Source organism: Trachypithecus francoisi, unplaced genomic scaffold, assembly GCF_009764315.1.
Source record: "Trachypithecus francoisi isolate TF-2019V2 unplaced genomic scaffold, Tfra_2.0 Lachesis_group2, whole genome shotgun sequence".
NCBI lineage: Eukaryota > Metazoa > Chordata > Mammalia > Primates > Cercopithecidae > Trachypithecus > Trachypithecus francoisi.
In genome coordinates this window covers 16,567,256-16,582,461 of record NW_022681465.1, presented here as the reverse complement: position 1 = coordinate 16,582,461, position 15,206 = coordinate 16,567,256, and the positions used below count along the sequence as shown (strand labels likewise).

The 15,206-nt window shown below is 42.3% G+C and overlaps 1 protein-coding gene across 3 annotated transcripts in view; it reads left to right on the top strand.

Moving 5' to 3' along the window:
* RETREG1 (reticulophagy regulator 1) overlaps positions 1 to 15,206 on the top strand; it is a 146,841-nt gene that overhangs the window by 106,751 nt on the left and 24,884 nt on the right. Inside the window, exon 1 of one of the 3 annotated variants that reach the window (XM_033178832.1) lies at positions 1,892 to 2,304. The exons of the other annotated variants lie outside the window; for them this stretch is intronic. Within the exon in view, the coding sequence (XP_033034723.1) occupies positions 2,270 to 2,304 (35 nt within the window). The 5' untranslated portion in view covers positions 1,892 to 2,269. Of the gene's footprint in view, positions 1 to 1,891; positions 2,305 to 15,206 lie in introns of those variants that run through there. 3 annotated transcript variants of the gene reach the window in all.

Below are 15,206 nucleotides of genomic sequence, written 5' to 3'. Positions count from 1 at the left end.
CGAAAGAATAATCAGAGCTGAAAGTTAGATAAGAGAATTAGCCTTTTGTATTGATTAGGGTTTTTGTTGTTGTTGTTGTTGTTGTTTTTTCAAGACATGGTCTCACTCTGTTGCCTAGACTGGAGTGCAGTGGCGCGATCTAGGCTCACAGCAACCTCCGCCTCCCAGGCGCAAGTGATTCTCCTTCCTCAGCCTCCTGAGTAGCTGGGATTACAGGCACGCACCACCACGCCCGGCTAATTTTTGTGTTTTTAGTAGAGACAGGGTTTCACTGTATTGGCCAGGCTGGTCTTGAACTCCTAACCTCAGGTGATCTGCCTGCCTCGGCCTCCCAAAGTGCTAGGAATTACAGGTGTGAGCCACTGCGCCCAGCTGGTAAGGTTTTATACAAGTGCCACAATATTATCTTTGATAATATTTTCAGCATTTCAACTTTTCAGTTATTTTAAAACCTGGAATTTCTAATAGTAGAGCACATCGCTGTGCCTCTGAGAGGCTGTTGCACACCCCGATCTTCAGAGCTCAGCCCATGACTGTTTTCTTTCAGGTTCCTGGTATTTCAGTTGTGTGTCTGAGTAACCACACCTAGTTCATCTTAGACTTTGAAGTGTCTGAAGTGTTCGGTCTTGCATGTAATATGAAATGCTTTAAGGAATTGTTATTTGTGAGATGCATACATCACAAAATAACTAACACTATCCAAAAGAAAGCAGGTATTATTTGTTTTGACATTTCTTTAATGTAGTAGAAGGCCGCTTTGACAAATACAAATGGTAAAATATACATTAAATATAGATAACATGCTAGGATTAGCTATAACATAACAACAGAATACACAGATTTTTATTTTTTTATTTTTAAAATTTATTTTATTGTTAGTTTTTTAAAGAAACAGGGTCTTGCTCTGTCACCCAGGACAGAGTGCAGTGGCACGATCTTGGCTCACTGCAGCCCCCACCTCTGGGGCTCAAGCAATTCTCTCACTCCAGCCTCCTGAGTATCTGAGACCACAGGAGCATCCCATTAGGCCCGGCTAATTTTATTTTTTGTAGAGATGGGGTCTCACTGTGTTGCCCAGGCTGGTCTTGAACTCCTGGGCTCAAACGATCCTCCTACCTCAGCTTCCCACAGTGCTGGGATTACAGGCGTGAGCCACGCACCTGGCAACACATTTTGAAAAGAATGTTGTTTCTTAATAATTAGATCTTGCTTTCTGCTATCCCTAATATTCCTAGTCAAGAAAAGAAAAATGGCTTCAACTTTTTGTCCAAAGCTTTCAGGATATATTCCTAAAGAAATCTCAGTAATATTTCTTCTGGCCCTTTTGAGAGCAAGATTTGAAGGGATTTTTGTTGTATGCTTTTAAAAAAGCAAATGAGGGATAGCTCCTCTTCAGTGACAGGCCAAGCTATGAAAACATCTAGACCCACAATCCTTCCTGTGCCCGTGTCAGGCTGCCCCTGAGGACAGGGAAGTCCTGGGGAGAAAGCATTTTGCCCAGATGAACACATGAACTCAACATTTATGTGCATGCTTCCGGTAAGTTGAGAAATCCAGATGGCCCAAAGAAAGATTTTCTTATAAAACAATATCTCTTAAAACCCTATTGCATAATGGCTTTTGTTTTAAACTTTTTTGAGTAAGGGATCTTTTTGCTGAGTGGCTAGGCGTTCTCCAGACAAACCCCCCAACTCTCACAAGTACAGCCCGTTTTGCTGTCTGCTCTCCAACTCCCTCCTGTGACTCGAAGGAGGAGGTTTGATAGCCCAGGGTGAAGTTTCAACCTCCTGTGGCCACTCCACCCTTAGGTGGGTGCCTAGTCATGTCAGGAAAAAAAAAAAAAAAAGCTAGGGGAAGAGAAAGGGCAGGCGGGCCTAGGTGAAGTCATCCAATGAAGGTTACTGGCTGACCAGGGACACCTTCTCACACGACTGGAGAGAGAATGCGGGGCAGCTGGGCAGGGCTCACTTCCAGCTGCCTGTCACGGTACTGGGAGTAAGAGGTGACCTATTTATTTTTAGAAGGGGGCAGTGATAATAACCCAGCTCCTAGCTTCATTCAAGGCAGGCAGGCGCTTTGGAAGTTTGTAAACACCAACTTTCTGAGTAAGGGAGGAGCACTTTTTTTCCAAAAAGGAAAGAACGTCTCTACTGGGTTTTTTTCCTCCTGATATTCGGCATTAGAGTAGAAAAGAAACGATTGCTGGGCCACATTAGCTGCGGTTAGCAGGTGCTGCAGCCTTCGCCACTGTTATTTTTAAAGGGCAGAAATGCCTGAAGGTGAAGACTTTGGACCAGGCAAAAGGTAATTGTGATATATACGGACTTACTTATTCTCCAGTCTGTTTCGTTGGCTAGTTGTCTTTTTAAAAATATTATGACTAACTTAAAAAGGAGTTTAAAATGTAAAAATATTAAGAATGCAATCCTTTAATTTCAGAAAACATAATTTTCTTTGGCACGAACTCAAGAGAGACAAATAACTTAATGTACTCTTAAAAACTTATGCCAATAAGTGCTTTTCTTGAATCAGAAAGTGATGGCTGGAAATTTTTTTAAAAAGTGTTTCCCAGCACATCATGTAGAATCTACTTGAATGTTTTCGTGTTGGATTTTTAACATTAGATGATAGTTGTTGGAAATCTAAGCTGTTGAACATTTTTAAAAACCTTTTGCATTTTAAAGATTTGTTAAGCATTTCTAAAGGTTAAACATTGATTGGATCAACATACCTTTCTGATATTGTAAAACTTTAAAATCACAGTTCTTATTCTTGAAAATGTGATCACTTGGGCTCCCTTTACAGGGAGTACATTAATTGTATCACTATTTATATTAATATCTAACTCTAAGAAGGGAGAGATCAAGAGGAGGGAAAGGAAGCAGGCAATTAATTCCTGCTCATATGAGCATAACTGTGCCTAGAGTGAAAAAGTCTGCATTTTAGCCCCATTGCTGTGAACAACTTTTGTATGAGTCAGTTAGATGCCTTCGTTGGAATTCTAACTGGGGCCGTTGAAATTCGGATATGAAGTAGATAGAAAATTATTAAACACGAAAAGGAGTGGGACAATTTTCTTGCCCAAGAAAGTGGAAACTGGTAACTCTCTAGGAACAAGGGCATCAAAATATATTTTTGTCATTGTATTAAAGACAAGCATCCCCTTTCAGCCATGGGTATATGGGGCATGTTTGTGTGTGTGGTCATTATAATCAGTTGTAATAGAGTCTGTAAAAGCTACTTTTCTCTAGTTTTCTAGTTTCTATTTTCTTACAAATTCCTTCCTAGTACATTAACATTATGTTGACGTTTTATTGAACAATGAAACAACTTTCGACATAAAATGACACAGTAAATCAAGTACTTGAAGATGACATTTATAGAAATGCTTAGAGTGGGATATGGGTTAACTAGCTGGTTAAGAAAACATTTCCAGAAAAGTGTAAATGTCAGATTCAGTTTCCAGATGATGGGTTGATTTACTTGTATGTATCCCCTTCATGACATTTTAACATTTCTGGCAGCAGGACTTTTATTTTCCTCTTGGCACCTAGGTACTCCCACCAGCTCTCTGCATAGAATTTTGCACAGAATAGGCATTTTGAATACATACTTGTAGAATGAAATGTATTGATAAGCTGTTTGATATGTGCAGTACATATTTCTGGGGCCTACTCATTTTAGGGGTTGAAAGAAGGGAGAGATTTGGCAGAAATGTGATTAGGGTTGCTTTAATGAAATGCGGTATTTTCACAATTAAGTAGTAATTATTGATAAATATTTTGGACCAACAGTTTGTGATATATACTAAACAAACATAAGAAATTTTTCTAAGAATGCTGGTTAACAGCGGTAAACAGATAAGAGTATATAGATATTATACAGCTATACACACATAACTATATATCATACACACATATAATGATTATTATTACCAAGGATTAGTAATGTATTGGATTGAAAATGGGAGACGACGAATCCTTTGAGGTAGCATATTCCTGTGCCACCTCCCCTGCTACCTGTAGTTTTAATTTTGATAACTTTAAGCTTTTACGCATTGGTGGTTTTCTATACAATACACTTTGTCTTCATACATTTGTTTTTTCCTCTATCTGTGCAGAAAGAAGGGGCAACCCATACAGGAGGAATGTATAGAGCTAGGCTAGAAATAAAAGATTACAACTGGCCAGGTGCTGTGGCTCACACCTGTAGTCCCAGCACTTTGGAAGGCCAAGGCAGGAGGATCCCTTGGGTCCAAGAGTTTGAGACCAGCCTGGGCAACATAGGGAGACTCTGTCTGTACAAAAAAATACAAAAAATTAGCCAGGTGTGTGCACCAGGGGGGTTGAGGTGGATCACCTGAGCTCAGGAGGTGGAGATTGCAGTGAGCCATGATCAGACCACTGTACTCCAACCTGGGTGACAGAGTAAGACCCTGTCTCAAAGAAAAAAATAAAAAATAAAAAGATTGCAGTGGAAAAGGAATTTGACTTTTGCTACCTTTGAGATGAAATGCCATTGGACAAGTCTTTTGGTGCCTTGTCTGAAAGAGAAATAACTGTTGGAAGTTGTTTATCTACGGACAAAGTGCATTCTTAGAGCTTGATTGCAGCAGGTTCTAGTTGAGTCTCACACTGAGGCTTTTTCATGTGACTTTAGTCCCATTTTGGCACTTGATGTCCTAGATTGCTCTGGAACCATCAGTGAGCTAAATCTCAGTTTGGTTTTTAAAAAATCAGTGGCAGCCAAATGCTCAGCAGCTTCTTAAGTGTATCCGGTGTAGGGCAAACTGCTGTGTGTGACCTGGTCTCATGGCCGCAAGGCGCCATTCGATATTCACCAAATGGACTTGGTGAACCAACAGCCTGAGAGGGGGCAGGTCCAGGAGAGACCCCCCTCCTTGTGGTTTATCTTTTGTCAGCAATATGTGGTCTTAGTAGGAGCCTCTCGAGACGCCATGCCCTTTTCCAAGGTCAAGAGACGAGGGGAGAGGGTGAACCTCAGTGCCACTCTGAAGCAGGCGAGGAAGGCAGAAGCCCAAACAGGGAGCCTCAGGGGCCAGAGAAGAAGGAAAGAATAATGGGGGCAGTGACTAGGGCAGCAGACAAGGTCAAGAAATAGGAGGAAACATGTACCCTGGCCAGAGGCCTGGCTCTGCAATGGTTCCTTGGCCCCACCTTGGAGCCGGGGCCTGGGAGGGCCTCTGATGCCTTCAGCAAGCAGCCTGGGCTGAGGGGTATGGAAAGGGGGATGGTCCCTGTTCCAGCTGTCCTGAAGGGAGGGGGACCCTGGGCACCAAGATGGAGCTCTTCATGCATCTTCTTGTGGAAGCGCTTTCCGGATAACTTCCCGGATAATTGTGTTCACACGTTCATCGCTTCACTTGGTAGGGCTTTATGGTGCTCCCAATGTCAGCCAGCTGCGGTGCCAGGAGCTATGGTGGCATCAGGCTCCTGCTGTCACGGAGCACACAGCCCAGGTGTGGAGACAGACCCCAAAGTGAAAAATAAGTAAGCAAGAGTGTTTCAGATAATAGGGGCTAAGGAAATGAAAACTTAAAATGGTCATGTGGGGGAGTACCTGGCGTGCAGGCTGGGGGAGGGGATTAACAGCAGAATCTGTCACCTGCTAATCCAGGCCGCTGTGAAACATCCTGCTGGGCTTGTCGTACAGTAAGGACTGAAAAGTTTGTCTGCAAAGGCCACTGAGTCCACACAACTGGAACTTAGTCATACCAGTTTTGGCTCTTCATAGGCCTTTTGTGCCTGCTGGAGCGGTAGGGTTGCCATACATTTGTGTTCTGGATACATGAAGGTTATTGTGTTAAGACCACCAAAGCACTTTTAAAGCCAAAGCATCATTCATAATTGCACTGAATTTTATTCTTGGAAGTTTAAAAGAAATTGACTTAAATATATTCTGCAATCCAGATGTTTTAATAATGCAGATTAGCCAGATATTTTAGGCCTAATTTTATATTGACAAAGCCTATCATTGATAATACCATTTCTTTAAAAAATCGGGTGAGGAGGAGAAAAGCCTGGCACAGGAGCCTGACCAGGGTGCAGTTGGGATTCTTATGAGCCAGTGTATTTCATCTTTTGTATGTTTACAAAGGTCATATGTGGCCTTTGGTTTTGAAACAGGTACAGAGAGGTGAAGTAAACAAAGTTCACACAGCTGTGAAGTGAGGACGTTGTCATTTGAAGGTAAGTGGTTGATTCCTGAGGAGCCTGTGCAGTTAGACACATCTGTAGCTGTTATGTGGTTGCAATGCCCTGGATGTGTTTAGCACTTAGAAGGAAGGGCAGTGTGGGCACAGAAAGGTCAGTAGGGTCAGCACCCAAGGAGAAAGGAGAGAGTGGCTGAAGTGGGAGAGGTGTATAAGAGTCCTTCACTGGGCCGTGTAGGCAGCGGTGTGATGGTGAATGTCATGGGATCTGCTCTCAGTGGTAGAGAATGCCTGATTTTTAGCATTTGCTGATTCCTGTCATGTAAATACTCCCACTGCGGTTGATTTCACATCACCACGTGAGGTCACTAAAAGTGGAGCTGGAACTATTCACAATAGCAAAGACATGGAGTCAACCCAAATGCCCATCAACAATAGACTGGATAAAGAAAATGTGGTACATATGCACCATGGAATACGATGTAGCCATAAAAAGGAATAAGATTGTGTCTTTGCAGGGACATGGATGGAGCTGGAAGCCATTATCCTCGGCAAACTAATGCGGGAACACAAAATCCAACACCGTGTGTTCTCACTTGTAAGTGGGAGCTGAACAGTGAGAACACGTGGATACAGAGAGGGGAACAACACACACTGGGACCTGTTCGGGGATGGGTTGAGGGGAGGGAGAGCATTAGGAAAAATAGCTAATGCATACCGGGCTTAATACTAGGTGATGGCTTGATAGGTGCAGCAAACCACCATGGCACACATTTACCTATATAACAAACCTGCACATCCTGTACATGTACCTCAGAACTTAAAATAAAAATTTAAAAAACAGTAGAGCTGGAAAGAGAATCAAAATATTGGCCCTCATGAGCCTGCGGAGGTCAGTCCCAATACACCACTGATTGTGGGCCGACATAGGAGTGAGCATTTAATTCTGACTGTGCTGTGGCTCCTTCATTTATATATCCCTAAGGTATAATAGACATTCAGCAAAAGTTTGTAGCAGGAATGATTTAGTTTTCTTTTTGTATTTTTTTTTTTTTTTTTTTTTTTGAGACAGAGTCTCGCTCTGTCACCCAGTCTGGAGTGCAGTGGTGCAATCTTGACTTACTGCAACCTCTGCCTCCCAGGTTCAAGCAATTCTCTGCCTCAGCCTCCCAAGGAGCTGGTATTATAGGTGCCCGCCGCCACGCCCAGCTAATTTTTTTGTATTTTTAGTAGAGATGGGGGTTTCACCATCTTGGCCAGGCTGGTCTTGAACTCCTGACCTCGTGATCCACCCACCTCAGGCTCCCAAAGTGCTAGGATTACAGGTATGAGCCACTGCACCTGGCCTATGGAATTATTTATTTTTCTTCCACTCTTCTATGATAGTCATGGAAAATGTCTCTTAGAGATGGAAAATGTGAACCACTTTTGAAATTCTATTTGTCCCAGCTGGGCTAATATTTAAAATTGATTACGAACATGTAGAATAATGCAGTCTTTTTGATGCAAGAGAGTTTGTTGCGTTTGTTTTGCGTGAGATATCTGAATCACCGGTTAATAAGTGGTGTGCTTCCTAAACCCTTGCAGTGCCCCAGTGAGTTTCCTGTAATCACACCCCTGTGAAAGCTGATTTCTGTTTTCTACACACAGAGTGACCAATTCTTTTCTGCTGTTCGTAAAATGTGATGAAGGTTTCTCTGGTTTACCGTAACCAAGGAGGGCTGCAGCTGCTATGGGTGGCCATGGGGAGGGTCTCTCCCTGGTGACTGACAGGACAAAAGCCTAATTGTGTGGGCTTCCCTTTATTCCCCGCCTCTTGTCTCTTTATGGCAAATCTGTGTCTAAATACATTAGAGCATCTTGCTGCTTCTCCACAGTGGGCTAATCTGGGTCCTGCAGAAACTATGTGGACATGAAGTCTTGTCTGAGAGCAAGCCTGATACACTACTATTTGTATATTTTAAAAACAATGTCTCTTTAAACAATTTTCCCACTAAAGGATGTTATAGCTGTTCATTTGGGAAGATAAAAATAGTATTGGGAAAAAAATATAATGGCAAAGAGATCAACTGTAATCTTAATGCCCAAAAAAATACTGTTATACTGTCTTCTGGTTCTTACTGAATATATTTTCTTGGCAAAGTTATAATAAGTATCTCATATGTACAATTTTGTCTGCTGCTTTTTTTCTCTCACCAGCATTTCTCAGTGGCATCTAGACATATTGGAAGCATTTTTAAATGCCTGCAAAAATATCCTATCCTTTGGATTAACCCACCTTTATTATTGCCTGTTTCTTAAGGCCTGGGCCCAGAAGCTGGGACAGCGTCATTCCCACCATATTCAATTGGTCAGGCAGCCCAAGAGCCCTGATTAGAGGGGAGGGGACATAGAGCCCACTTTTCCCTTGGAAGAATGCCAAAGAAATTGGGCTTTAATTTACAACTAACTGAAAGAGAAAAAAATGCTTACTTAATATTTATGACTATAAAATTTTATCATTTGTTAGTGGAAAGGATATCTCTGGTAGTACTTGCCATCTGGTGCTCTCTGTGCTCTTAAAAAAATGCAGGCCAGGCTGGGCGCGGTGGCTCACGCCTGTAATCCCAGCATTTTGGGAGGCTGAGGCAGGTGGATCATTTGAGGTCACGAGTTCGAAACCAGCCTGACCAACATGGTGAAACCTTGTCTCTACTAAAAATACAAAAAATTTAGCCAGGCGTGGTGGCACATGCCTGTAGTCAGATGCTTGGGAGGCTGAGGCAGGAAAATTGCTTGAACCTGGGAGGCGGAGGTTGCAGTGAGCCGAGATGACACCACTGCACTCCAGCCTGGGCAACAGAGAGAGACTTTGTGTCCAAAAAAAAAAAAAAAATTTGCAGGCCAGTGACCTCTTTCCCTAACAGAATGATGCGTAGTCGCTTGATGAATAAGCTCTTCTACATGGAATAACTTTCCAGTTAATTGAAGCTTGTATTTTAAAGTGTAAACAGTGAACGATTTTAACCGTTGTAACCATTCTGCTGGGTGACTATGAACATGGGTTTTAGAATGATGCAATGCTGTTTTTACTCCTGGCTACAAATCTCAGCCTCACCAGGTACTAGCTGGGTGACCTCGGGTAAGCTACTTAACCTCTCTGAATTTCATTTTGTCATCTGCAAAATGGGGATAATAATACCTACTTTATAGGTTTGTTCTATAGATTAAATATGGTAAGCCACATTAACTATTCACTTTAGTGAATGGCTCATTAAGTCCTCAGAAGTAGTTGTTAACAGTAATAATAATGATACATAAGTTACACATTTCCTTAAGCAATACACAATAGGTCACACTGAGTGAAAACATCTGGTTTACCGCTAGAGAAAATCCCGATTGCCAGACGTAATATATAGGGCAGGTCCTTAATGTGTGGTCTACCCACTCTCTCTAGGTGGTAGTCTCCTCTAGGGGGTGTGCAGAGTTACCTGGGGCCCCTTTTTAGGAGAAGCTCCAACTCCCCAAACAGCTCCGGAGTGCATTCCTGGTCAGTCTGGTCCACAGGGTCTGTGGGCTCTTTGTGGTTGGTTCTTCTTGTTTTGACCCTTCCTAGGATTGTTTTAACACATGTGAACATTGATCTTATGCCATGGGCCGTGCTGAGTGAAAGTATTTACTCTTTAGGGGGAAAGCAAGGATGTCTGCCCAGTGCATCTTATAGGCTCAGGGCATGCATATGTCTTTTGTGCAGTTGGTTTGCTTTAGTCTTTTGAGCACTCTGAATCTTCTGACTGGTCTTATTTCCATTTCTGATTGAGCCGTTTGGAGGTTTGGAGGTAAAATTTCAGCTCTCCTCTAGCAAGTGTGTAGAACCCTCTGGAATGCACTCGTGTATGATCTTCTTTCACATGACCTTCTTCTTCTTCCCTTCATGTTCTTTAGCCTCCCAATCTCTCATTCACCCATTCTCTCATCTCTCTCTTTGCTCTCCTTGTACCATCACACCAGTGAACTGCCTTCTTAAAACCATGGCACCTGCTATCACTGAGTCCAAAATTGATAAAGTCATGAGGCAAAACCTGGATGTAGCAATGCATTGCAATTCATATAGGTCACAAAGTATCCTGAGGCAGAAGTTGGGCAACGGTGGTGTAGGGAATATCCCAGCTGTCCTGGGAGAAGCCCGTGGGCTCTGTGCATATGTCAAGAGGACAGTTGTGTTGCTCCACTTCATATGGAGAAACTCATCCTCTCATTAGGGAGATGGAAGAAATGACCATCTTAAAGGGAGGCTTCCATGGTCTTTCAGGCCAGGCCACAACCTCTGTCCTGCTTCAGCCTCATTGTTGCAGAGTTGGCCTGCCCTAGGTGTAATTGTTACCTGCTGAGTAAATACCATGGAGGGTATAAAAGATGTTGCTCTGTGGCCCTTAGTTGTGTCATTGGGGGCAGGGGGGAATTACCAGACTGCAGATTCTTTACTTGGGAAGGGAGGATTGTGGTTGTGAGTGCCTGATACGGGAACAGTTGAGGGAAAGGGTTGAAGCCCAGAATGTTCTCTCACTAGTAACAGTGATTTATGAAGAGTTGCTGTGTCCTCAACATGCAAATGTTTCACTGGTGAAGCCTGGCATTCCCAGAGGTGGGCAGACACCCACACAGAATGCTGGTGGTGGTGAATGAGTGTCACATGGTCATTACCATCAGGAATGGCCTCCTTGCTAGCCATATAAACAAAACAGAAGGAGCTGCGCACAAATAATACTCTGACTCAGGAAGTGACATCGCATGGTGATGGTTTGGTTGAATTGTAAGCAAGTGCTTCATTTTGAAAAGAAAACAAACCCATCTGTCGGTGCAGAATCTTAATATGATACCTGTAAAAATTATAAACTCTATTTTAGATTAGGTAAGGGGGTTATAAGTGTGTTTATGTTTCTTAGAAATTACTAGTTTCTATTGCATTGAACATTCTCTCCAGGAATCACAAATTATATGGCACATATATGTTTCTGGAGTAGCTTATAACATTAGTGGTGGTAACTTTTCCTCCAGAGTGACTGGGGTAGCCTCCATGATTGAAGTAAACCGAACGTTAATTCTAAATACAGTCATGTGCCACATAAAGACATGGCTGCATATGTGACAGTGGTTCCGGAAGATTGCACCAGAGTGGAAAAGTCCCTGTTGCCTGGTGATGTCTCCATCATCCTGTCCCTGGGTAGGCCAAGGCCAATGTGTGTGTTTGTGTCTTAGTTTTTAACAAAAAAGTTTAAAAAGTAAAAAAAAAAAATCAAAAATTAAAAATAGTAAAAAACTTCTAAAACAAAGAAAAAGAAAGAAATGTTTTTGTACAGCTATCCAATGTGTTTTAGGCTAAGCGTTATTACAAGAGTCAAAAACTTAAAAAATTAAAAAGTTTATTCAGTAAAAAAGTTACAGTAAGCTAAGGCAATTATTAAAGAAAAATTTAAAGAATTTAACTCAGTAAGTGTACAGTGTTTGTAAAGTCTACAGTAGTGCACAGTAATGTCCTAGGCCTTCACATTCACTCATTGCTTACTGACTCACCCAGAGAAAGTTCTAGTCCCACAAGCTCCATCCACGGTAAGTACATTATATAGGTGCACTATTTTTTTTTTCTTTTTTTTTTTTGAGACAGGGTCTTGCTGTGTTGCCCAGGCTGGAGTGCATTGGCACGATCTTGGCTCACTGCAGCCTCGACCTCCTGGCCTCAAGTGATCCTCCTGCCTCGGCCTCCTGAGTAGCTGCAGCTACAGGCATGCACCACCATGCTGGCTAATCTTTGTATTTTTTGTAGAGATTGGGTTTTGCCATGTTGTCCAGGCTGGTCTTGAGCTCTTGAACTCAAGCAATCCATCTGCCTCGACTTCCCAAAGTATTGGGATTACAGGCGTGAACTACTGCGCCGGCCCCATTTAAAAAAATCTTTTATTCTATATTTTTATTGTACCTTTTCTATGTTTAGATGCACAGATACTTACCATTGTGTTATAATTGCCTGCAGTATTCAGTACAGCAGTGTGCTGTATAGGTTTGTAGCCTGGAAGCAGTAGGCTGTACCCTATAGCCTCGGTGTGTAGTAGGCTATCCCATCCAGGTTTGTCTAAGTACACTCCGTGGTGTTCACACAGTGACAGAACAGCCTAATGATGCATTTCTTAGAACATATCCCCATTGTTAAATGATGCATGACTGTAGTCATAGTTTCTGCATTCTGAAATATTGTGAAAACTTCCTTTTGGAAGCATATTTGTTTGTGCTCAGGAAGGCTTTGAGATAGACTTCATTATAAAATGAATGCATAGGGAAATTATAAACCTCGAATGAATTGACTTGCTTGCTGAAACAAGAAGAGATTTGTTCAATAAACTAAGGTACAGCAAACATTGGCACTGATGATAAAGGAGGTAACTGATAATCCCTTTCTTTTTGGGCGTAGTTGAGGGGAAAATTGGAAGCTGTTGTGTCCCATAAGGCAAGTGTTGAGGGTTTGATGACTTCATTCTCTCATGCCAACTCCTATAAACTGGAAATGGTGCCTGGAGCTCTAATAGGATCATGAGGCCTTGTTGGGAATTTTCTGGAAAGAGTGCTACAACACATTAGTGTGGTCTGCCATGCATGGCAATGGTAGAATGGTACATGCTTATCCTGAGATGAGGACAGAGGGTGATAATCCTTCTCTTTATTTAGATAAACTTTCAAAGACCTTATAAGTGGTCAGTGATGTTGATGGGAACTTGACTTTTATCCCCCCCACCCCTATTAGTTACCAATGTTGTGAAGCTTATGACCTTGGCAACTTTACCCAGGAAAATCTGAAGGTTAGGTGCCTTCCTGCTACAGCCCGGGTTAACTGCTAGGCAGGGGCTATTTTAAGATCAGAGGAAAGCCTTTGTCATTGTAATACTTTACATGTCAAATCTGACATAGCAGCTTTGCCAGTAGTGTGACAAGAAATTGTGTGCATTTATTTCACTTATTGCTAGCCAAATGACAATTTTTCATCCAACTTCCATAGAGGAGCTTGTTTCATCTGGAAGACAGCGGGCTTTGAAGGCGGGTGGATTGAGGCTGGAAAGACTGGGTTCTGATCCTGGTTGCCTCTTCTTGGCTGTGTCTGCTTTCTTATCTGGAAAAGCAGATAAGAAAGGCATTTTACCCACTTCGTCAGATTGTTGTGAGGATTAGAGATAATAATAAAGCTCCTAATGTCATGCCTAGCACTTGGTGTGTGCTCAATAAATGGGAGGTGCTATTAGAGTAGAAGCTCTCTTAATAGTTCCTAGTAGCCTGCGGAATTAGTGATTTTTATCACCTTTATATAGCCATGTGTCTGAACCTATGACACCCTGAACTAGTAGACTCCTGTGCCTGGGCCCAAATCCATCCTGCAGCCTGATTTTTTATATGAAGTTATTGGATCACAGCCATGTTATTTCATTTTCATATTGTCTGTGGCTGCCTTCTTGCTACAGTGGCAGAGTTGTATAGCCAACAAAGCCAAAAATGTCTACTATCTGTCCCTTTATGGAAAATGTTTGCCTACTCCTACTCTGTATCTCACGGCTTCTACCATTTGAGTTGTGTGCTTGCTGAATCCGTTGTGTTTATTCTCAAATCTCTTTGTGCCCATTGTTTCCATTGTAATTGCATAAAATTATGTAAACTGATGAAATAAGGGATCAAAAAGAGAATTGTTGTGGCAGATTCTGTTGGTTGTTCCAAAATACCCAGCTTCCCTTTCTTTTCTGGGTAATGGAATTCTGAGTTTCAGCTGGGTCGTGGCCACCAGCAATTGAACTATGTTTCCTAGACTTTCTTGCAGGTAGGCATGGCCATGTTTCTATGTCCCAGCCAGTGGGAGGAGAATGGAAGTTGCACAGGCAACTTGTAGGCCATGACTTTAAAGAGAAAAGGGACTTATCGTGGCTTCTTTTTACCCCTTCCTGCTGGTGGCAGTGTGGATGGGGGAAGGTCCATGGGGTGGCAGTGTGATTTGACAGTGTCTGAGCAATGAGATGGAAAGGGCCTGGGTCTCCAACATTATGGATGTCCCATATCAGCCTGAGACCTCTATGCTCTGCTGTGACATAGGGGAGAAGTGAACTCGTCTCTTGTTTAGACCACTGTTGCTTTGACATTTGATATGATAGGAAAACCTATATTGTAATACATATAGCTGTTTATGAAAATTAAGTTAAATGCATTGGAGAGAGTAGGAGCAAGTTGCTAATGCTACTTTTTTTTTTTTTTTTTTAAAGTGTGGACAAAACTAAAAAGGTTTGTGGGGGATGAGCAGAAAAGTTTAGAATGATCCTTTACTTGGATTTGACTTCTATCATTAAATTCTTGTTCCTTTTTTAAATCAATAAAACTAGAAACATGCCTAATACATCAATTTGTTTGAAGCCCTAAATCAATTGGCAATTTGATAACCCCCTCAGTCCCCACACCTAAGTGAAGATTTATTAGATTGAATCGAATACCACAGCAGTGGACTGCTAGGTTTGTTAGTCCCCAGTCAGCACTCAACTTATACCCTGAGTCTAAGAATATTCATACCGTCCCCCCTTTTTTTTTGAGACAGAGTCTCGCTCTGTCACCCAGACTGGAGTGCAGTGGCACGATCTTGGCTCACTGCAAGCTCTGCATCCCGGTTTCATGCCATTCTCCTGCCTCAGCCTCCCGAGTAGCTGGGAGTACAGGCGCCCACCACCACACCCAGCTAATTCTTTGTATTTTTAGTAGAGATGGGGTTTCACCATTAGCCAGGATGGTCTCGATCTCCTGATCTCATGATCTGCCTGCCTCGGCCTCCCAAAGTGCTGGGATTACAGGCATGAGCCACTGTGCCTGGCCATACCATCTGTTCTTTAAAAATTTTTGTCTTGTCACACCTGACTGAAATACCAGTCTCTCTTTAATATGCTTTGGAATTAATAACTAATGTATACCATTCTAGATAAGGGAAGGAGGATGCTATCTGACATTTAAAAAGTAGCTTGGAAGTGACCGTTATTTGCAA